Raw genomic sequence first — 23260 nt, 5'->3', positions numbered from 1 at the left:
GACCTAGGATTTACACAACAACTGCTGTAACTCTACCAGGTCTGATCGGAATCTCACGGTATATAGACCGTTTGAAAGCGCTCGTTTTGCTCTATATTTTTGTAGTACAAAGTTTTGCAATAACTGCTTTAGTTAAAGAGTTGGACGCTGACACCTACCCTACCCAACCCCTACCCAACCCCTACCCAACCCCTACCCGTACCCCATGTGGACCCTACCCTACCCCTACCCCTACCCCATGTGGACCCTACCCTACCCCTACCCTTTTGCCACCATACTGTCTAGGTGTCCTAGTAGGGTGTTACCACACAAATTAGAGGTACAATACAGTTATTATCGTCCTCTAGACTAGACTCTAGGTCTTCTAGCAGTTGTCCTATGTTATTAGTAAGAATTTCCTATTTACTAGCATCTGTATTATTATAATTATAGGTAAGTATATTTAACTAGCAGTAAACCTTATTCCTCTAGCAGTCTCTAGCAAAGTGGCCTGGTTTACCACAGTTGTAGCAGTCCCTGCTGCCTCTGTGTTAGTTACCTACCTTAGGCTTCTTATTCTATTGCTTTAGTAGTCCCTTGTTAAGGTTTAAGAGGTCTATTGCTTTAGGTCTGTAGTATCTACTCTAAGTGTTGCTGTAGATACAGCAACTAGTATTTAGCTAATTACAGCCTTCTTACTGTCCTTAATTTAAGTTATTGCGCTACTAGTTCCTTAGTAGCAGCCTATTAGTAGCAATAATAGTAGTACGTGCTCTAGGGTTATCTTAAAGTTCTTACTAAAGTTTATAGAGTTATACGTTAATGTTAATAGCAGTATTAATAAGCTTATTAAGGGTTTCTGTGCTTGCGCTGGTGCGTATAAGTTCTTTCTTAACCTTAGGCTTTAATTCTTATTAAAATATAGTAATTAGGGCAGTGTTGTCCTAGTTAGTGTTAGTAGTAAGCTGCTAAAACTCTATAGCGTAGTTAGCAGCTAACTTATCCTATCTAATCTTCTAAATGTTGCGTTAAGCAATATATAGTTTATTAGAGACTCTAAAGATTAGCTTAATCTTTTCTTTAAATAGGTTAAAGTCTTTTATCTATTTAGCTATATTGTCTAGGGCCTTACTAGCTTAGTACTGCTGTATAAAGGGCTTAGTCTAAGTAAACACTTTACTACGCATATAGCTAGCTGCAAGGACTACCTATTTACCCTTAGGAACCTTTTTATCTTAGAAGGTAAAGAAGAGGTCCTACTATATAAGCTAGTTATTAAGCTTACTATAATATCTGTAGTAAAGGTTAGGCTTATTAACGTTTATAGTGCTAGTAGTAACAGTTATATCTATATTAATGTTACTAGATATAGAGTTACTAGGGGTAGTATAGGATCTAATAGTACATATCTTAGGGGTATTTAAAATATAAAAGTTATACTTTAGTTAAAAACTATAAGCACTAATTCTATTAGTTCTTAGGAATAAGCACTAGTAGATTAGTTAGGGTTATTAACTAAGTAAAGCTTGTAAAGATAGGGTGTAATAAATAGTATAGAGTAGACTGTCTAGTTTAAGAGCAGGTTAAGATTCTAAAGACAAACTTAATTAATAAGGTTAAACACAAACTATAAGGGTTATATTCTTACTAACTATATACTAAGGAGATATAATACTTATTAATAAGTAACTAAAGTTAGTCTAATAAAATATATATAGGTCCTTATAGATAAGTATATTATACTATACGTATTAATAAGCAGTTATATATGTTATGCTTAACGTACTCCACAGGTGAGCGGATCAAACAGGTGAGCGGATCACTCTGCCAAGACCACACCAAACCTCCACCTTACCACGCAATGCCTCAACAACAACATTAATCTACGCCCTTAAGAGAAGCTGTAATACAGCTTGCGCTCTAGGCAATTAAATAAGACGCAATACTTACTATATAACGCGCTGCAGCTATATATAACATGCCTTATAGCACACTACACGCTTAATATATAGGACAACCTATACAAGCTAATTATACGCTAGTTTAACAGATTATAGACTAGACTAAGAAAGACATAATTACTAAGTATATCCTTAAGCTAGATGTATAAGGATTTGCCCCTTAGCTGGCTGCTATAGCTGATATAGCTAATTCTTTGCGTGCTAAGCGTAATATAGGCTATGTTAGTATAAACTAGCCTAACATGTTTATTAAGCGCTGCCCTAACCTTAAAGTAAGGTTTAATCGCAAGTACAACTACAAGAGAGCCCTCTGTAAGGATCTAGAGATTATTAGGGGCTGGTTTAGGCTTGTAGCAAATGTTAAAGCTAAGTATAGCATCTAGGATAATAACATATATAACTTTAATAAGACAGGCTTTATAATAGGCTAGATATTAACAGGAGCAGTTGTTACAGGCTTAGAGCGTTAAGGACAGCTAAAGGCAGTACAGCAGGGCAATTAAGAGTAGACAACAGTTATACAGGGCATTAATAGCACAGGGTAGGCTATTCTACCCTTTATTATCTTTAAAGGCTGCAACTACCTCTCTGCCTGGTACAAAGAGGACAATCTGCCCTATAACTAGGTTATTAGAGTCTCTAAGAACAGATGGACTACTAACAAGCTTAGTCTAGACTAGTTAAAGCACTTTAATGCCTATACAAAGACGCGCACCTAAGAAGTACACCAGCTACTCCTTATTAACAGCTACAAGAGCTACAACTCCCTTAACTTCTAACAATACTGTAAGGAAGCAAAGATTGTTATACTGTGTATGCCTCTACACTTATCTTACCTCTTACAACCACTAGATATAGGTTGTTTTGCCCCTCTAAAGAAGGCATATAGGCGCTAAGCTAAGAATCTTATATATAACTATATTACTTATATTACTAAAACTAAGTTCCTACTATACTTTATAGACGCCTATAAGGAGACATTTACTTCTAGCAATATCTAAGGAGGCTTCTAAGGCGCTAGAATAGTCCCCCTTAACCTAGAACAGGTTATAATAGGTCTTGATGTCTGCCTACGTACCCTACCGCTACCTACTATAGAAGATAAGCCCTAGCAGTCCTAAACCCTAAGCACTACCCTGCAATTAGGGTCGCAATTAACGCTGGTTTAAGAGAGGATTTAAAGGCATGTAAGCAGCTTACTAACTTTAATAGTTAAGGCCTTTAAAAAGCTTACTAAAGGCGCAGCTATAGTAGCGTATAAGCTGGTGTTAGCTTAAAGAGAGATTACTAGGCTTTAAGCAGTAAATAAGGCTGCTACGTAACGTAAATCGCATAAAAGAAAGCAATTACAGCAGGAGAAAGTCCTAACAGCTAAGGAAGGCCTTTAATTAACTACTCTAACTAAGTTTAGGGCGCGTAGTAATAGTAAGAAGGTAAAGAAGCAAGTACGCGCTAAAGGAGGGGAAGTAACCTAAAGACGCTGTACAAAGTGCTATAATATTAGACATAACTTACGTACATATAGGAAGGCTGTAGAAGATGTTTCTAAATAATATTATATACTGCACTACTGTATATAAGGCTAAAGTGGGCTAATGCGAGCTATAATAGGGTAGAAATTTGGTGTGGTCTTAGCAGAGTGATCCGCTCACCTGTTTGATCCGCTCACCTGTGGAGTACGTTATTAATAAGCAGTCACGTAACATCCCTTTCTGTTCTATCCTTCTCCACTGTTCGATCCTTTAGGGCGGAGTCAGGGGGTCTTGGTTGGCTGGTACTTATGTTTGTGCTGTGCCCTGGCACAGGATTGTAACAGTGTTGTTGGCGTTTGACGTTAAACGTTCGAACACTGCATCTTAAGTTTGCAAGTCGTACCTCTTATGTAGTGCTAGCTGAGAGACCTTGTGTTAGATGAAGACGCTAACAGCCGCTAACACTGACTCTGCATTCAGCTTAAGACTCAGCCTTACTTTGTTCCCAGCCTGCTCAAGCTGCTCTTTGATGCTTGGCCAGTTGCGACTAGACGCTATCTATTTAACGCGAGAAGAGGCAGACAACTGCTTTGCAACAAATTAGAGCAGCTTTGGTAAGTTAGTTACACACTCGTCTAGCGCGTTAATAAGTAAGTAGGTAGTATCTAATTCAGGTCCTGCAGCACGTCTGCAAAGATCTCTGTTAAGACAACCTATGCATTTGCATCCTTTAACATGCTCTTGCCTGCCTAATTGTATCTCTTGCGAACGTGCGCAGTAAGCGCTGGCTGCTGATTAACAAGCAAGTATAGCAGTCCGCGCAGCACAGCTGTAGCGCTGTTAATTCGTAAGTTAGTAGCTTGGCAGAAGAAGTAAGACACAGACGCGGTTCTAGCGACTGTCTTCTGCAGCTTGTTAATAATGCCGCAGAGCAACATTGTCTTACCCTTGCTAGGATTACCTTTAACCTACAGCAGCTGGCTTTATAGGTTTGTGTGCTATTACTTAAAGCTGCTATTGTTAAGCACCCAGCAGTACGAGCCCTCTAGCAAGCCGCCCTTTGTGTCCTTAATATGTTTCTTGTTGTTGCAGGGATCTGTAGGGCGTAAGTCGCAGAGGCACTCCTCTTGCTTTTGGATCTTGTTATGAAGCCGCCAGAATGCTTCCTAAGTTCCCTCACTGTAAACAGGCGTGACTTTAACGTTAAGAACGCCTGATAAAGAGTACGCTGCGTCTTCGTTAAGCTTCGTACGGCGATTTCTTCCCCACCTAAGCAGTTTGCTTCTTTCGATCTGGGACAAGGGTGCCCCTCTGAGCACGGCATGCGGAACAGTTGTGACTTCGTGGATTTGAGTCTCTAGCGACACCCTGTTACCGAGCTTGTGCCATTCGCGTGAAAAAAACTTAACCACGCTAGGTGCGAGAAGCTCCTGCAGCGTCCAGCCACGCGTAAACCACTTGCTCCCTCAGAACTCTAGGGCTAACAGCGGCGAGTTAGCTTTGAACTATAACTCTTATGTATCTTACAGCGACGCTTGGCTAGCAACGTTTTCAATACATGTGCAAATAAAATTATGGGCTAACCACGTCTCTTGATTCGATGCGTCTTAGATATATTGATACTGGCAGCCGGCACGTTCTGAGATTGGTTGCTAGCATGTGGCGCTGCCACGGAAGCGGAAGAGCGCCACAGTTCAAGCTGATCACACATAGCGTTGAATAAAATACACTCCACCTTGCTGGTTTTCTTACACCCACATAAGCACACTAGAGCCAGCTGCCAAACTTCACAGCGCTAAGGGCAGGTGCCCCTAACACGGAGATAGCCTCGGAGACCACACTTTCAAGGTCTGATCGTCTTTGCAATCTAGGACAATGTGCGTCTAAGCTAGGCCTATCAGATCTGCATTCCGGAACAGGAAGAATGTGTTGATAGCGGCGCTACAGCAGGGTTAGAAGGCAAAGACGTCTTTAACGTAACGCGCAAGATAATCGCCAGCATGCCCTCAACAGTTGTATTTTTTCTGCTGCGATAGAGGATGGCAAAGAGAAGTAGCTGAAGAACAGCATTACACCAAACAAGAATATTTAGCTGCCGGTGAGAAAGAGTGAGTTGTCTGAACGTTTGGTCCATCTCGCTGAGGGGCGTTTCTCGCTTACGGGCAGAGCACGTTAATCGTCTCATATCACGCCGTCAGATCAAAGTTCGATCACTCCGTTACCACCACCACCACCACCACCACCACCACCACCACCACCACCATGCCCTTTACCGAACTCACAAACTTTTATTGCGTCTGAGGCGTGGCTTTACGCCTCGGCTTAACACAATCTATAAAGATACAGAAGAAACATCAGAGGGTGCTGAGCGCGAACCAAACATCACGATGTACGAGTATCTGCCAAGACTAAAAAGGTATGCTGTGTATTTGGACTTATGTGTATAATTTGAGTCATCAATCTTATTAGACCCTACGATGAAGCATGAATGATAAAAGCAACTTCATCATTTGTTTTTAGCCAGGTCACAATACACAGAGTGAATCTTAGAAACCATAGAGTTGTACAGCATTGAGCATTAAGACGAATACTAAGAATCGTTTCTATCGTCTTCTAATTCCCGAATTACACGCACCAAATCTGATCAGTTCCAAACGTTAAGAGCCTTGTTGATTCGCTGCTGGTGCCCAGACCTATGCATTTTTCTCGAGCCTTCTTTACTGCTCACAAACTGTGTCCTAAGTCCATGGACCAACATATGTATTGGGTTGTGATGCGTCGGGCGATACTGCTGGAGGAAGGTACTGATGCAAATGCGAAGCAGAAGAGTGCGGACGTGCTGCAGACGCGGGTGTTAGGCTGGGCGAGCGTACGCTGTCATGGTGGTGACTGCAAAGCCTCTTCATAAGCCTCCAAAGACTGACGCCAAACGTTTTGGTGATTACTATGGAGATGTTTGCATTCGCGCTTCTGTGCTCTCACCAGTATCGTCAAGAAACTTTATGAGATGATCGGTCTGCAAATGATCCTGTCCTTGCTCCTTGTAAGACTTCAGCCACAGAGGATATTTGAACTCCTCCGTGAAGTATCCGGCAAATTCCCAGTCGATGATTGCAGTGATCTCTAAGGTATCCGGATCAACGAAGATATTGTGTTGACCAAGATTATTGTGACAGAACACAAAATCTGGATTGCGTAAGGATTTTTGAACCCAATTTAACTGTTTGTCTTTATGCGTTATCTAACTCGGCGGGATAAGTGGTAGAGTGGCGTCGATGCTGCCTGTAGTGTAATGTTGTAGTTTGCGAAGTTGGGGTATGATGGACGACTCTATACAGTCGGCGACATGTTTGGTGGCTGTGTCAGAAGCTAAGTCGTCTAAAGGTATACCCGAAGCGCGGGCAGTCTTAAGGTGTAGCAGGCCATTCTTTTCGTACAAGCGCAGGAACTTGGGCACAGGTATAGATGTTTTTAATGCGATGAGCTTAAGCGTGGCGGCTTCGTTTTAGAGACGCTCGCGGGACCAACGGGGGAAGACCTTTTGTCCAGTAGCTCTGGCGGTAGGCAATGCCTCTTCAGGGAGCTCGCTCTTAATAAATGTTGAGTCTGTCAGAGTATACTGCCGCTCGTGGCTTTTCCATCGCTCAGCCTGTCCTATCTTTAAGCGAGACCGTGTGCGGCCGGTTCGGTTTGATTTGTTTGCTTTAATCTGACTACAGTCGTGGTTTTAGCCGTGATTTCTCCAGGACTTTTGCGCGGTTAGAAGGCTTGGCGCTGCTGCGGGACAAGCGTTGATCCGTTCCGCTTTCATGGGGTTGCGTTCGACTATCGTGCTCGACGAACGTCGCCCTGGTCGCATGTGCCCTTAGGTCTTGAGGAAACATTACATGCGCACATTCATAGACAATTAATGTGGCACAGTCTCGTATTCATTTCTAGGACAGCGTCTTGTCTGGCTGATTTAGTGTACTATGAACTATGGTTCGAGAGGCCTAAGATATGCTCCAATCACAAGCCCCCCCCCCCCCCCTCCTCCATCGCGTCCATCGTCCACGCATTATCCCAAAGATGAAGATCCCGCTAATTGTTTGCTGTTAGCAAAGCAGTGTGGTAAGGGGAAGATATTATACACGACACTACTTAACATATTTGTGCTTGACCGCTGGATACTTGTTGCAGTCGCGATGTCTGCATAGACCTCCTGGTGGGCAGGTACCGTGTCCGTGCGCGTGATGCCCGGATTCGCGTGACGCCCCACTAACCGCCTCAACGCTTATACAGAGATGAGGTTATATAGCCACCCACAATAGCTATTATTATAAGATTTTATAGTAGAGTAGTAAAGTAATGCTTATAATTAATTTAGCCTATCTATATTTACTTATAAGTGTAATATTACAGCTGCTGCGGGTAGTAATAGTTAGAGCAGCTAGAGGCGGTAATAGGGGACTACATCTACTAACATTATCCCTAGAAGTATATTTTTAATACTTTTTTAGCTAGGTTGCTTATAAAGCTTTCCTCTTACTCTTTTAAGGTAATTATATAGCTTTAGCAGCGTTAAGTTCTTATTATTAACGCTGCTTTTTAGCCTTCTGTTTAGCCTTCTAATTTGCTGTATTAGCCTTCTTCTTCTTATACCTCTCCTTAGCTGCCTCTCTTACTACACACTTCTCCTCCTTCTCCTTCTCCTTAACCAGCTTCTTAGCAGCTACTAGATCCTTATTAGTCACTTTTCTAAGTGCTTCCTCCTTCTCTTCTTGCTTTCTTATCCTTTTACAGAAGTGTACTTCTTTAATCTTCCTTAGTAACTAGAAAACAGCACTACTGTAGTACTCCTTTTACTACTGCAAATCTAAAGTTTTATTCTTTTTCTTATACTTCTTCTACTTCTTAAGGGTCTTTTTAAGGCTATCTATCTTATATTAGAGGAGTAAGGCCTTAACTAAGATATAGTAGATTAATTGTTGTATCTTTTTAGCGTTGCGACTACTCTTATCTCTAGCAACCCTCTGCAATAACGTCTCTATTTTAAGCTAGTCTTTATTACTATAAACAGAAAATAATATAGTATCTAAATCTAAGCTCTCTAAGCTCTCTAGTAGTGTTTTAGTAAAGTAATTAAGGATAATATTAGAATTAAGTAGATAGATACCTGTTGCTTTAAAGGACTTAAGTATTAGCTTTTTAGTAAAGCTAGAGATCTACGCCTAATAGAAGAGCTAAAAGAAGTCTGCTCTCTTAATATTTATATAGTTTTAAGACTTATAGATCTCTGTTATAACAGCTTTTAAGTATACTGTTAATAGAGGCTTAAACAGCACTATATTAAGCAGCTAGAGCGTCTAGGTTAAGTAAGGAGGTAACACAGCCAGGAGTATCTTGTTATTATTATAGTAATTAATAAAGTCTATTGTTACGTAGGATCTATAGCTATCTAGTATTAATAACCTCTACTTCCTCTAAGCTTTCTCCTTAGTATAGCAATTAAACACCTACTCTAGCTACGCAAGCCTAATCTTATTGTTTAACTATCCTAAGGGAGACAAGGTAACTATCACTAAGTGTACCCCTGGCTTAATTTTAGCTACCTAGTCTAATTTAATGTTGCTCTTCTTAGACGTGTAGATAAGCCTAGGTAGTAACACTAATCTATTAGCACACACACAGGCTACAAGCGTCTACTAATCCTAGTGTTACAATCCTAGGAAAGGACCGCAAGGCAGGACTTTATCACCAATGATGCGAGCAGGATTAGCGCAACGCTTAGCCTAGGATTACGTAATGTCCTACAAAGTCTACACATAAGTCTAAGCTAAGACTGTAAGATAGGGTTACATAATATCCTATAATTCCTATATATGTCCTACACTTCTTATAAGGCCCTCTATAGAACTCTATAAGAAACTATAAGATAATATAGAACACCTTAAGTATATAGATTATAGGACTATAACCCTTATAGTTTGTGTTTAACTTTGTTAATTAACTTTATTATTAGAATATCTTAACCCTACTTATAAAACAGATAGTCTACTCTATACTCTTCCTTGCAACCCCTAGTTGCTATAGTCTTTAACTAGACAACTACCCCTAAGAACCCCTGCACGTACTTATCCCTAAGATCTAATTAAACAATTACTTACAGACCTTGTCTAAAGTGTAAAACTTAATATTTTAAACACCCCTAAGATAAGTACTACAGGATCTTGCGCTACCCCTAGCAGCTCTAGCATAGATGTAGACATAGAAGGAGCTGTCTACACCTTAAGCATTATAAACGTTAATAAACTAGATTAATACTATAGAGAGCGTAATAAACTTAATAACTAGCTTATACAGTAGGACCTCTTCTTTACCTTCTAGAGTAAGAAGGTTCCTATAGACAAATAAGTAGTTCTTATTACTAGCTATATGCATAGTAAAGCTTTCTAATAGATTAAACCTTTTATACAACAGTTCTAAGCTAGCAACTTACTAGTAGAAGTAGATAAATAGATAAACAACTTTAACAACTTTAAAGAAAAGATTAAGCTAATCTTTAGAGTCTCTAACAAACCTACTATTACTTAACACAATATTTAGAAGATTAAGCAGGACAAGTTAGCTGCTGACTACACCGCAGAGTTCTAGTAACTTGCTACTAACACTAACTAGGATAACACTACTCTAATAACTATGTTTAGACAAGGACTAAAGCCTAAGGTTAAGGAGGAACTTATGCGCACCAGCGCAAGTACTAATAACCTTAATAACCTTATTAATACCTCTATTAACATTAATGTACAGCTATATAAACTTTAGTAAGAGCTTTATAATAACCCTAGAACGCGCGTTGTTACTATTACTAGCAATTGCCTACTAAGGAACTAATAGCGCAACAACCTAAACTAAGGACAATAGGGAGGATGTTATTAGCCTAACACTAGCTAACGCATCTACAGTAACACGCAGAGTAGATACTTTAGACTAGAGGCTATAGATCTCTTAAACCTTAACAAAGGACTGCTATTAGGACAGTAGAACGCGAAGGGTAGAGGAGGATATTACTCTAATAAGGACAGTAGCAAGGACTGCTATAACTGTAGCAAACTAGGCTAGTTTACAAGAGACTGTAAGATAAAGAACAAGGTTCTCTAACAGCTTAATGTTCTTACCTGCAAAGTTAATACTGTAGATGCTAGTAACTAGGAAGTAGTTACTAATAATATAGGACAACTTATAGAAGACCTAGAGTCTAGTCCTAAGGATAATAATAAAAATATTAAACCTCTAATTTATATAGTAACCTCTTACTATAACACTACAGAGGGCAAAGGAGTACTATTTACTAATAGTAACTAATAGTATTATGCAGTAGAATACTGTATAGAAGGAACAAGCCTTAAGGTTAGTAAAAAACACAAAGGCCTGTTCTAATAATAGGGAATAAGCTACTTTAGTCTTAAAGGCAAGGAACTTCTGGTTATTAAGCGCAAACTAGAAGAGGTTGTTAAGGAGCAAGCTATGCTTAACAACATTAGCAAACCCTACAAAGAGACAAAGGACTACTAACGCAAGATAGACAACCTTCTAGATACCTCTAGACAAACACTTATAGAAATTAGATAAGACACTACACATTGCTAATACTAACGCTAATAGCATAAGCGCTATACTAAGGAAGAAGCGTACGCCTATATATGCTAAGAACTTATTTAACCTATAGTAGGATCTAAGGAAGAAGAACTTACTTTAGAATTTAACTAGCTTATCTGGCAGGTTAAATAAGAGACTAATAACTGCTAACAAGTATTAAACCTACTAGAAGCTACTAAAGACTAACACTAGTATAAAAAGGAGATATAGCGCAGCTTACAAAGCATAAGGGAACAACAACCCTTACTAATGTTACTTCTACTACTACTAAGCCTACAACCCTAGTATAAACTAGATGTTAGAAATCTGCAATATAGAGACTTATTATGGACAGCCTATAGTAATAACTAATATAGTGTACACTAAGAATCTAAGCTAAACTATAGATAGTTTCCTCTAGGACACTAATCTTATTATATTTAGTAGTACAACTGCTAAAACAACTTATACAAGAAGCACCTTATTAACAAGTACAGCTATGCCTACTTTCCTAGAACAGACAACCTATAAGTAATTATTTAGATATAGCTAGTAGTTAATAGATAGTGCTATAACGCGCACTAGCAGAACTGCCTAAATCCTAATTACGAGGTTTACTAGGGACACAAGGAACATAACAGATTTAAGAACAAGTCTTTTTTAGGACAGCGCTAGAGAGCGCTAGGGATTAATCTATTAACTCTATTAGGACTAATTGCCTAATTAAGCTTACTATTATACTAAATAGAGTAGAGCTATCAGCATTATTAGACTTAGGAGCCTAGGGAAATTACATATCCTGTATAGTAGTAGAAGAAGCTAGACTTTAACTATAGTATAAAGAAGAACTGTACCTATTATAAGTAGCTAACAGAGAACTAATACTAGGGGAAGAAAGAATTACGCTTAAAGTTTAAGGTGCCCCCCTAAGGATACAAGACTATAAAGAGAAGTTAGACCTTAATATTCTTAAGACAGCCGCCTACAATGTTATATTAGGACTACTATAGTTATAAGAGCACAATCTACAAATTAACTAGAAGAAGTAACAAATCTTGTTTAATAGATGTAAGCACTGCATAGCTATACTAATACCTACGCAACGCACGCTGCAGTTAGTAGATAAGAAGGAGATTAACAATATCTCTTTAACACATAAGACACGCTAAGATAGAGCAGTTAACTACAACATAAAGAAACAACAGTTAGTAGTTAAGGAGAAGGACAGTGCACCTTCTAACATCCTAGATAAATATAAGAGTTATATAGAACTCTTCTAGCATAAGAAGACTATAAAGGTATTACCGCAGCACAAACTATAGGACTGCAACATTAAGCTCTAGGAAGGGAAGGAACCGCCCTTTAGACCTATATACAGACTCTTAGAAAAGGAACTTAAGGTACTGCGCAAGTACATTAAGGAGAACCTTAAGAAAAGATTTATTAGAGAATTAGAATCTCTAGCAGGATTCCCTATTACCTTTACAGCTAAGAAAGATAGCCTGCTACGCCTATATGTTAACTACAGAAAGCTTAATAATATTATAATTAAGAATTAATATCTGCTACTAAATATTAAGGAGTTATAAGAGAGACTTAGTAGAGTATAGTACTTTACTACACTTAACTTACGTAGAGCGTATAACCTTATACGTATAAAGGAAGGTAAGGAATAGAAGACAGCGTTTAGAACCTGTTACAGTTATTACAAGTACCTAGTTATGCTATTTAGGCTAACTAATGCACTAGCTACGTGCTAGGCTCTAATTAACAACATGTTAAGAGCACACTTAGACAGAATAATAGTAGTATACCTTAATAATATCCTAGTATATAGTAAGACACTAGAAGAACATATAATCTACATTAAGGAAGTGTTAGACTGCCTAGGAAGAGCAGACCTCTGCCTAAAGCTAGAGAAGTACGAATAGTATAAGGAAGAAGTAGAATTCCTTAGCTATGTTATAGGAAGATACAGAGTAAAGATAAGCCTAAAGAAGATTTAGGTTGTAAAGGATTAGCTAACACTAAAAATAGTTAAAGGAATCTAGGAATTCCTTAGCTTTGTTAACTTTAATTAACACTTTATTAAGGACTACTCTATAAAAGCGCTACTGCTTACTAAGCTAACGTAGAAGGATATTCTATTTAAATAGGAACAAGCATAAGAAGATTCCTTCTAGTTACTTAAATAAGTATACATAGAACCACCTACAATAATTATATTTAAGAGTAGAAAGCTACTCTAGATTAAGACTAATACCTCTAACTTAGTATTAGGAGCTTACGTAATATAAGAACAAGATAGACTATAGCACCTAATTACCTACTATTTATAAAAGTTTATAGGACTAGAAGAAAATTATTATATATATAATAAGGAACTTATAGCAATTATATTAGCCCTAGAATATTAGAGAATCTATATAGAAAGCTGCTTAGACCTTACTATATACACAGACTACAAGAACATAGTTTATTTTATAATAACTAAGGTTCTTAACAGAAGACAAGTTAGATAGTTAGAACTGTTAGAAAGATACAAGTTTAGGATATTATATACCCTAGGAAAAGATAATAGTAGAGCTAATATACTTAGTTAACAACATAACCTTATAGGAATAAAAACAATTAATAAGCATGCTATACTTAGAATTAACAAGGATAGATCCTTAGGACTATTACAGTAGCTTAATAATATAATATAAGTTTAACCGAAACAGCGCATCCTATTATAAGTACTAGAGGAACTTTAAGAAACATTATAGCTAGTTATTATAACAACCTACTATACAGACACCCTAGAATTACACGCATAATAGAACTTATTAAAAGATATTATAAGTTTAAGAATATAAAAGATAAGGTTACTAAATACATTAAGAACTATGTTAATTATTAACAAAACAAGCACAGTACACATATAAAATACAGAGAGATACAGGCTATAGAGCTACTAACAGCACTATAGATAAATATTACTATAGACTTTGTTACACAGCTACCTGTCTCTAAGGACCCTGTTACAGGATACGCCTATAACTTAATTTTTGTAGTAGTAGATAGATTTACTAAGCACGCTAAGATAATACCTTTTTGTTACAATTATACTGCTAAGCAACTAGCTTAAGTATTCTTAGACTAAGTAATTAGGTACTATAGCATACTAGAATTAATTATTAGCAATTAAGACAAGCTCTTCACGTTAAACTATTAGACTATGCTGTTAGCAGCTATAGGTACTAAGAAGAAGCTATTAACTCCTTATTATCTGCAGACAGATAGGCAGACTAAAAGAACAAATTAGACTATAGAAACATACCTACAGATATACAGTAACTAGTAGCAGAATAATTAGGTTTTACTGTTACCTATAGTACAGATTACGTATAATAATAAATTATTAGAAGTAATGGGTATAACACTGTTCTTCGCAAATTACAGGAGACACCTAAATCTCTTTACTAGAAGTCTAGAAACAACTGTTTAGACTAAATTAGTAATATTCTTAGTAGCTAAACTAAAGGAAGTACACTAGAAATTGCTAGAAAACATTAGTAAGGCTTAAGAATAAGTAATCTCTTATGTTAACTAGAAAAGAAAAACAGCACCTTAGCTAAAAGAGGGGGATAAAGTCTATCTTCTTACAAAAAACCTTTAAACACAAAGACTAACAAAAAAACTAGACCACGTTAAAGTTAGACCCTTTTTTATTTCTAGGCAGATAAGCCTAGTTAACTACAGACTTAATCTGCTAAAGGATGCAAAGATCTACCTAGTGTTCCACATCTCACTGTTAGAACCAGCTAACCCTAGAACGCCTATCTAGAAGAACTTCTATTATTAAGCCAATAGTAAAGATAAATAGGAAGTTAAAAAAATAGTAATACATAAAGGGAATAGTAACTAACAAAGGTACCTAGTTAAATAGTTAGGATACCTAGACTTAGAAAACATATAGGAACTACCTATAAATCTTACGCACTGCTAATAGATATTACGCTAGTATTAGTAGTATTAGGATCTAGTAGCAGGGGATGCGTCGCCCAATCTAAGGCAAGCAACCTAGGCATTAACCTGTTCTCTAGCGTAATAACGTTATTAAGCAACTCCTCTTGTTGCTCTAAGGGCTTAATCTCCTTAACAAACTAAGCACTTACATTAAACTATTACTGTTTATAACACTTTAGGAACTTCTTCTGCTTACGTACGTAACCTAACTTTACGCACGCCGCCTAAAGGGCAGCTATTACTACCTCTTCTGCCTTAGCAGCTTTATCTTCTATCTATTCTAAACGCAGCATCTTGTTATTAACTTTAGTAAAATCTAGGATAGGAAGATCTACTAGTTTACATTTCTTTATACTGTTGTATTTACAGTTACTACACTTCTTATTTAGTAATAACATCTTATAAGGTATACTCTTCTTAGCGCAGTACTTACAGGCGACTATAGCAAGATATCTAGTATTATTTATTTAGGTTCCTGTTATGTGTTAGGCTTAGGTACTTTAAGAGACTATTAGTTAATTTATAAGGGCATAAATTGTAGAGGAGAAGGATAGTGTTACAATCCTGGGAAAGGACTGCAAGGCGGGACTTTATTACTAATAATGCAAGTAGGATTAGCGCAACGCTTAGCCTAGGATTATATAATGTTCTACAAAGTCTACATATAAGTCTAAGCTAAGACTATAAGACAGGGTTATATAATGTCCTACAATTTCTACATATATCCTATACTTCTTATAAGGCCCCCTATAGGACTCTATAAGAAACTATAAGATAATATAGAACACCTTAAGTATATAGATTATAGAAACATAACCCTTATAGTTTATATTTAACTTTGTTAATTAACTTTATTATTAGGATATCTTAACCCTACTTGTAAAACAGATAGTCTACTCTATACTCTTCCTTGCAACCCCTAGTTACTACAGTCTTTAACTAGACAACTACCCCTAAGAACCCCTGCACGTACTTATCCCTAAGACCTAATTAAACAATTACTTACGGACTTTGTCTAAAGTGTGAAACTCAACACCTAGTTGCTATCTTAAGTAGATCCTTTAACCTCTCCCTTTATTTATATATATTTGCTAAACATATATTTTATTCTAATAGTCTATCTAATTATAAAGCCCTTTTTGTCTATATTATATATATAGTAAGGCTTAATAGAGTATTTAGTAATCTTAAGCTATAGCAGGTTAAAATAGAGCTTATATTTATTGTAGGAATTAGCGTTATAACGCTAGTAATCTATCCTAGATAAGTAACATAAGATAAGATAGATAGAGTACTTATCAATAAAACGCGTAACCTAGCTTTTAGAGACTGGTTTTTAGGCTAGTAGTAACGCAAAATTCTGTATTATCTCTTATGTAGGAGGTAAGTAACAGCTAGTAAGTAATTCTATATACTTTACTAGCTCTATCTCTTATTATAGGTTAAGTTGTTATTATTTAATAATCTTAGTCGCGTGTGATGCCTAAAGGCCTTAGTGTCTTTAAGCTAACGTTAATCTATTAACACTAAACCTAGCTGCAACTTTGTTATACAAAAAATCCTCTCCTAGTTTTAAGGGTTTAATTGCTTCTATTGCTGATTAAATTAGATCTATATTAGTTGTGTTGTGACGCGTCAAAGATTGGTGTATTTGGTGTTAGTGGGGCGTCACGCGAATCCGGGCATCACGCGCACGGACACGGTAGGGCACTCCGGAGCAGTCCTGGAGACTTCTTCTTGACAATGGTTGCATGCCATCTTCTTCGTGGGTGTGATTTGAGGCATGTTGAGCTTGGGGCTGACTTGAGAGTCGCGCGGAAACTAGAGTTGCTGGCTGTACGGCTGGTAATTTGAAAGTGACCATACGCACGCGATTCCTTATATACTGTTCGTAGCCACAATTTTCCTACTGTATCCCTCCCAATTCCCGACGTATTCGCGGCAGGAGAACAACAGAGACGCGATCAACATGGCAAGGATACCACAAAGTTGTGATTAACGCTACGGGTATCACACAGGGTAACCACGGAGCCGTGGTTAGTGCTGCAGGGTAACCACAGAGCTGTGAATAGTGGGGCAAAGACAGCACAGCATTATGGCTACAGGACATGCACATCGGTACCAAGCCCAGCCCCTCTATTTACCGAGATAAGCCACTCGGTACGGATTTTTGTTTAGCCTAGCAAATGCGGTGCATGATGTGCAAAATCCTTGCCCCACCTACGTTTTGCCACAACGTGCAGCTGCACATGGCAGTGCACAGCACCTCGGTTTTAATATCAACTTGCGTGGATTATGGCATCGACAATATTCTCCATTGAGGCAACATTACAGTCACTCGCTGACAAGGGGTATGTCATTCTTGAAGACACAGGAGTGGGCAACATAGCGTCCGAGATGGAGCAAAAAGGTTTCCCGTTCCTGTCAATGTACGGTCTAGAATATCTCAGACAACATGTCCTTGAGAACACAGTGAGTCAGCTAGCCTACGCCTATAGGTGGAGTCTAACGCGCCTCAGCGGGTTCGATCTGTACTCGAAGGCCTATTCGATAGATGCAGCCTCGGACACTGGTTGAGATATAAAGAACTTCCAGGGCATATCGAATGCTTTAGTAAAGCCGGATCTGAAGCTGAACTGCATATGCTTGCTATTCATCAGTTCCCCAAGGGATCAGCGGTGGCTTGCTGGGATGGATCACATCAAGTGAACACACCTACAGTGACAGGCAGGCGATCTACTTTTGAAACGACTCAATCTGAGCTCCTCGATGCACACTGTACAGCTAGCGAGAGGGAATTCCCTGAGGGAGGCTTGTATGTTTCTTTTCTGCGATGTCAATGCTTTTCTGATATGGCCTTAGGATGATTCGTGATCCACGTCTCTTTATCGAAATTCGAAGGGGGTACACAATCACTTTCCTGTTTGCAACGGAGGAAGTGCTTGCTCGTTGGCCAAAGATCCTGCTTCTAGATTTGCCGGAAATAAGAGAAAGGGTTGCACATATGGAGAGCATGAGGGTCGGTATGAATATCGTGTTTCAAGGTCCAGCCAGTGCAATAAACACGTAGTATTTTGCCTTTCCATCAGATGAACGAGTCCCATAATGTAGTTGGTGAGCTTATCATCTGTAAAATAGGAGCATAGTCGAAATCATTGACGCCTTGCGCTTGAGTGGGGTAAATCATCTCTGAGGAGACCTCCCCAAATCTACTAGACACGCCCACTCCTCCAACCACACCCACCCTGTTCATGATCATTTCGCTACCCATGACCGTACTGTTTATGTCTACTGTTCCGCTCATGATACCACTACCTGTGTCCTTTCCTGTGGACGTTTACGTGAACGTCAAATCTGATTCCCCGAGGAACTTCGATTGGGTAGCAGCTTGAGCGGCATGATGTCCATCATTTGTTACACGAACTTTTGTGGCTCTTTCAGGATCCAATACAGAAGCTACGTCTGACAACGCCCGCATTCTCTTTCCATTCAGATTCGTGTTTGCAGACGACTTTGAATGCCATGCAACGAGAAGCTCTTGCGACACGTTCGTCACTAACTCTGTGCATGTTGTGTTCATGAAGTCTGCTTTCCTGCCCCGCTCTTTGTTGTGGCAGTCCTCGATGTGTCTCAAAAACTTCTGGCTCTCCTCGAACCGTATGCAACAGAAGATACAGACTTCATAGCATTTGACATCTACCGCGGCGGTCAGTCTGTAATCTAAACAGTGACAAAGGCATCTTTACGTATCGCATAGTGTCGTATGAGTTTCTGTTTTGTCTTGTATGTTGTCGATTTTGCCTCGCAGGCCTCGTGAGGACATGTCAGGCATAGGTTTGCACAACTGCCATCGCAGCGATGTCCCTCGTTATCCCTTCTCGAATGATCAAAGCACTTCTCCAGCTGAGTAGTGTGGTAATTTTTCTCAATCTAGAGAAGTTAGGTTTGTACTAATAAGTGATGAGGGTATCGACCTGGACGTCTGCAAGGTGTTTTTTAAGCCCTTCGCGACATCGGAATATTGCAGAGCAAGCACATTCATAAAGCTCTGCTGAAAGGGCATCCATGTCAAAAATCAGGTGGCATTCACGAGCAATGCAAGCGGGTTAGAGCAGCTGCCTTGTTAGCGTGCTTGTCGGCCCCATGGTATGGCCGAAACGCTCGATGTGATAAGCCAAAAATAAATCTTGCTGACTAAGTATATCGCGCAGCTCCCGTTAAAAACCGCACATGAGGTATGAATAAGACTCAAAACGGCCTTTGAAGCTGCATTTGTTTCTATCTCAACAACACACTCACGAAGATCTGTAAGTGAAAAGTCACCCAAACTAGCTACATTCTTACGCAAAAGATGCATTCCTGCGAAACCTGCCGTGGAGATGGCATCAAAGGGACAGTTTGCCCAACGTGTGGTCACCCTGATCCTGAGGCGAAAAAGCAACAAGTGCTAGGCAAGCTATCCTGTCGCTTCCTGAAAGGCTATATCTAACTGTTTCTAGCCAATGTTCAGGTACACGATCGGCTCTACTAAAACAGAAGTAGGCCACTTCAGCTAGCAGAAGATTGTGTATGGGGTGCTTTTCAGGCCTTAAGATGTTTCTAGCCTGTTGTCAGTATTACATAGAGCAATAGGAGGGGATTTGCAGTCACCGTAATTCCTCTTCACTAGTTCTGTAGCCATAGCCGCTGTGCTGTCTTTGCCCCACTAACCACAGCTCTGTGGTGACCCCGCAGCACCACCACAGCTGTGTAGTATCCCTGCTATATATATTCTAACGTCCCTTGTCCGTATGCGAGAAATGCCCCTCAGCAAGATGGATCGACGAGACTCAACGTTTCGTGCTTAATTCTATCTTGTCCTTTGGCCACTTCTCTTTTGCCTTTGGTATTGCAGATGAAGGCGAATCAGGGAAGAAACGTGGTCGGAAACGTAAACGTGTCGCGGCCGAAGAAAGTGTTCCAAATGAGCAAGAAGTAGACGCGTCGGGACCATCAGCCAAAGCAGCACGAGCAAGCTCATTGATCCGATGCTGGAAACGTTGAGAGCACCCGTGGCACAGATGTGGTGATGGTAGATGGACATATCGATGACGGTCAGCATATGCAGCCTCACCACATCTGTCTTAGTACTCTCGGGTGACTAGTCTTGGCACTTACCAGTCACGGATTGTATTCGCGTAGGACACGTCAGCACCCCGCACTCCCATCACGTTGCGACGTCAGTGTTGCTCAGACAATTTTTCGATTCCTATCTACTCAAATCTACTCAAATCGATATGTGCGAGATTCAGGTCATAACCTATGCCCGTTGTCGCCGCAACCCTCACCACGAAGTAAGGGGTGACTATCTGCGGTGTGCACTAGCGTCAGCACGCCCGAACCAACAAATCTGTCTACCTGCAAGTGGACAGCAACGGGACTTGCCTTTGTCCCTTGATGTTCAAGATACAAACGTAGCCGGAGAGTGTCCTGTTTGCAATGCACGGACACCATCCAATTCTTCAGATTGAAGATCGGTTGGTGCCCCATTTGATCCCAATCGACTCGCAGCGCTTGCGAGCATGTTGGCATGCAGCAGCGTCTAGTTTTTCAAATTTACTAACTCATTACTCAGCTCGAACTTCTAGGAGAGATTGGGACATACAATTTGCCGTTCTTTTTTACTTTAAAGACTTCGTATGGTATCATGCTGTTATCAATAGTTGGGTGTGAGTTACAGTAGATGTCCAGAACGATGTGCATCTTCGAAGATTCGTTGGGGGCCATCGAGTGAGAAAAGAAATCTTTATTTGGTGGTTCAGGGCCGTGCAGTGCAAAGAATTGTTCATTTATAGTCGCTTCCTCACGCTCGTATTGAACGCTAAAACGAAGAACAACTCGCTTCGGGTTGTTCACGGATCCCATTTTGACGGTGTGGCTCTGAGGTTGTGCAGTATTGCCCACTCTAACACAAGATTTGCAGCTGCTTAGGGGTACTGTATGTCTGGTAGGGCGCTGTACAAAAGATGGTGATATGTTTGACGACGGTGTGGAAGGCGTTAAAGGCTGGCTGGTTGTTGGACACGGTCTGGACTGGCGGCGGTGGCCTGAGTACTGTAGCTTGATAACTGGAAAGAGTTAGTAACTGCAAGAGGCAAACTACAATTCAACTTTAGAGGGTGGCTTAACTTGTAACTGGGTGGAATGCCTGATGTTGCTGTGGAATTGGACCTCGTAGTGATGTTCTGCGTTTGGTATAGATTTGTAACGGTCACAGATTGTTCTCCGAAAAGATTTACAAGGTCGCGACGCGTAGCACGGCGTTGAGCTTGAGCTGGGCGGTAATTGTACTTGGAAGGTGGACGCGTCCGCCGAACCAACGTCTACACGCAACCGTGCCAATGATGACATAAGCCAACCACTAAGACAGACACGATGAGGCCGTGTCATGCAGACCTTGCGCCGAGAACGCAGCTAGTGCGGGAACCAGAACCCATTGTGCTCGCGGCTGTATAACGCGAAGGTAACAAAAGTACACCCGAGGCATCCCAAGCAAACCTATAGTTTGTCACGTGATCATGATGTTGTTGCTGACTCATCGACCAGGTTCTCGAGGTTTAGATTTTCGAAAATTTGAAAATCGTAGATCAGACCACAACATGTAACCGAACCCACCTGCCCTGGTAAACGACTTTTGTTGCCGTTACCAACATGCAGCGTCACCGGTAGGGAAAGAGGCATAATTCACAAGCACAACCACGAAAATCGCTCAAGAATAGAACGAAACAAGCTTCTTCACACACCAAGATTTAACACATAGTGTAACCTCTAGGGCAACAGTTAGAGGCTGTAGGGAGCTAGGCCACAAGGCGTAAGAAAACTCACTACAACATCCCGCCGCGCAGAACCACAAAGGATTTAAAGCGACAGCATTGACCAGCCCGCCATCTTCTTATGCTCCTGTTGGTCTTCTATCGTACGTCTCAAGCACCAGAATCAATCTAGAGACTTAGAAAGCAAAATTACAGCTGTCTTGATCATCCTTTTAGGCAAACTGCTCGCAGCGACAGACGCAACAACAACAATTTACTTCTGCTTTCTTATTAGTAACAATAACAATTGCTTTCTTAGATACTTAGAGACAAGCGCTAATATGCTAAAGAGATATTATAAAGTTGCAGACTTGTGCAGCAAGCTACAAAGCCTTCTCTAGATTTATCTGCAGAGACACGTAGCCCCTAGCGCGGACGTAACATGTGTTTGCCTGCTAAGAAAGCACGTTTTGTATGTTTAGTAGCCTACATTGTACACTTGCGCTATGCTAGAATCGCTAGAGCTGTGGCGCATGCTTCTCAAAGCTTCTGTTCACGCATGCTGGACAATGTACATTGATGATGCCTTCCCACGCTAGTCGAAGGATGTGCCCTTTCACTTCTCAATCTGCTGCGGCAACACGATACCTCCAGTCAGGATATCTCGACCAGACACCATGTGAATGTGATGCACCTCGTGGAAATGGATTCTCACCTGGTCTTTAGAAACGCGTTGAACCTCACACCCCTCAACTGGGCACGCTAGGGATTCTTCTGGTAGCCCTTTGAGGTGAGTTTCGATATGACGGCAAAGGTTATTTGGGTCGGACCACAACCTCTTATGACATCCTTTGTCGCCATACGGGCACCGTCCTTCTCTAATAATCAGACCATGCCATATGATTGCCCCATACTCCTGATTGTCCTCGTCGAGATCTGTGCATTCGTGGCTCGCCCACAACTCTGGTGCTACGAAGAATGCACACTGGTGACAGAAACGTACTTGTTTAGTGCGAGAGTGACAGTGAAGCAGATGAGAAGCAAGCCTTGGATGACGGAGTTGGTCGACCTTGTCGTGGCAGTAAGGGCATTGTCCATCGGTATTGAGCCGCAAGGTTGGACCTGGATAGAAGGGTCGAAAAGGTCTTGGATCGGCAAGAGCCATCAACGGTCGAATGCATTCGCTTAAAGAAGCATCTTCCGCAGTCCAAAGTCTTTCAATCACACGTCCATGATGCTGGTTGTATTTGAGCATCTGCTTGAATTTTGCAGTCGGCTTCGGCCGTGGGTTGACAATCATGGCAGTGTTCAAACTCTCTGTGAGATCTGCTATGCCGGAAAAATCTGATTCTCTAGGAGATGTGCTACGCCCTGCTTTGTCGGAGTATTCAGCGAGTTCGAGCTGGTATTGCAGACGACGTGCTTTCCG

At 40.3% G+C, this 23260-nt stretch overlaps 7 protein-coding genes across 7 annotated transcripts, besides 18 other annotated features; 3 read left to right on the top strand and 4 right to left on the bottom strand.

Moving 5' to 3' along the window:
* Positions 1-163: part of a dispersed repeat that runs on past the window's edge.
* Positions 1-266: part of a dispersed repeat that runs on past the window's edge.
* An 11-nt stretch (positions 267-277) lies between these two features.
* Positions 278-1639: a mobile genetic element.
* Positions 1387-1757: a mobile genetic element.
* Positions 1758-3627: a mobile genetic element.
* Positions 2720-2832: a mobile genetic element.
* Positions 3606-3755: a mobile genetic element.
* Positions 3756-5632: 1877 nt separating this feature from the next.
* Positions 5633-5675: a tandem repeat.
* A 1054-nt stretch (positions 5676-6729) lies between these two features.
* EKO05_0007469 (uncharacterized protein) lies at positions 6730-6921 on the top strand (the record flags this gene model as incomplete). Its single annotated transcript, XM_059637052.1, has 1 exon — positions 6730-6921. One exon carries the CDS (start codon positions 6730-6732, stop codon positions 6919-6921), a length of 192 nt encoding a protein of 63 aa, XP_059493035.1.
* Positions 6922-7625: 704 nt separating this feature from the next.
* Positions 7626-9119: a mobile genetic element.
* Positions 8276-8308: a tandem repeat.
* A 180-nt stretch (positions 9120-9299) lies between the features above and the next one.
* Positions 9300-15047: a mobile genetic element.
* Positions 12376-12584: a mobile genetic element.
* Positions 12421-12584: a mobile genetic element.
* Positions 14691-14836: a mobile genetic element.
* A 647-nt stretch (positions 15048-15694) lies between the features above and the next one.
* Positions 15695-15724: a tandem repeat.
* A 63-nt stretch (positions 15725-15787) lies between these two features.
* Positions 15788-16062: a mobile genetic element.
* A 13-nt stretch (positions 16063-16075) lies between these two features.
* Positions 16076-16745: a mobile genetic element.
* Positions 16302-16329: a tandem repeat.
* Positions 16746-17335: 590 nt separating the features above from the next.
* EKO05_0007468 (uncharacterized protein) lies at positions 17336-18110 on the top strand (the record flags this gene model as incomplete). The annotated part of the gene is made up of 3 exons (XM_059637051.1): positions 17336-17512; positions 17560-17855; positions 17903-18110. The coding sequence occupies 3 exons, from the start codon at positions 17336-17338 to the stop codon at positions 18108-18110; spliced, it is 681 nt and encodes a 226-aa protein (XP_059493034.1).
* A 267-nt stretch (positions 18111-18377) lies between these two features.
* On the bottom strand, positions 18378-19107 carry EKO05_0007467 (uncharacterized protein; the record flags this gene model as incomplete). Its single annotated transcript, XM_059637050.1, has 3 exons — positions 18378-18736; positions 18787-18970; positions 19015-19107. 3 exons carry the CDS (start codon positions 19105-19107, stop codon positions 18378-18380), a joined length of 636 nt encoding a protein of 211 aa, XP_059493033.1.
* Positions 19108-19391: 284 nt separating this feature from the next.
* EKO05_0007466 (uncharacterized protein) lies at positions 19392-19571 on the top strand (the record flags this gene model as incomplete). The annotated part of the gene is made up of 2 exons (XM_059637049.1): positions 19392-19491; positions 19540-19571. The coding sequence occupies 2 exons, from the start codon at positions 19392-19394 to the stop codon at positions 19569-19571; spliced, it is 132 nt and encodes a 43-aa protein (XP_059493032.1).
* Positions 19572-19889: 318 nt separating this feature from the next.
* On the bottom strand, positions 19890-20141 carry EKO05_0007465 (uncharacterized protein; the record flags this gene model as incomplete). Its single annotated transcript, XM_059637048.1, has 1 exon — positions 19890-20141. One exon carries the CDS (start codon positions 20139-20141, stop codon positions 19890-19892), a length of 252 nt encoding a protein of 83 aa, XP_059493031.1.
* A 400-nt stretch (positions 20142-20541) lies between these two features.
* On the bottom strand, positions 20542-20944 carry EKO05_0007464 (uncharacterized protein; the record flags this gene model as incomplete). The annotated part of the gene is made up of 2 exons (XM_059637047.1): positions 20542-20638; positions 20685-20944. The coding sequence occupies 2 exons, from the start codon at positions 20942-20944 to the stop codon at positions 20542-20544; spliced, it is 357 nt and encodes a 118-aa protein (XP_059493030.1).
* Positions 20945-21078: 134 nt separating this feature from the next.
* On the bottom strand, positions 21079-21469 carry EKO05_0007463 (uncharacterized protein; the record flags this gene model as incomplete). The annotated part of the gene is made up of 2 exons (XM_059637046.1): positions 21079-21147; positions 21209-21469. The coding sequence occupies 2 exons, from the start codon at positions 21467-21469 to the stop codon at positions 21079-21081; spliced, it is 330 nt and encodes a 109-aa protein (XP_059493029.1).
* Positions 21470-23260: the final 1791 nt, after the last annotated feature.

The sequence above is a fragment of the Ascochyta rabiei genome, chromosome 12 (genome assembly GCF_004011695.2).
Source record: "Ascochyta rabiei chromosome 12, complete sequence".
NCBI classification, from domain to species: domain Eukaryota; kingdom Fungi; phylum Ascomycota; class Dothideomycetes; order Pleosporales; family Didymellaceae; genus Ascochyta; species Ascochyta rabiei.
This window is presented reverse-complemented; position numbering and strand designations above follow the sequence as displayed.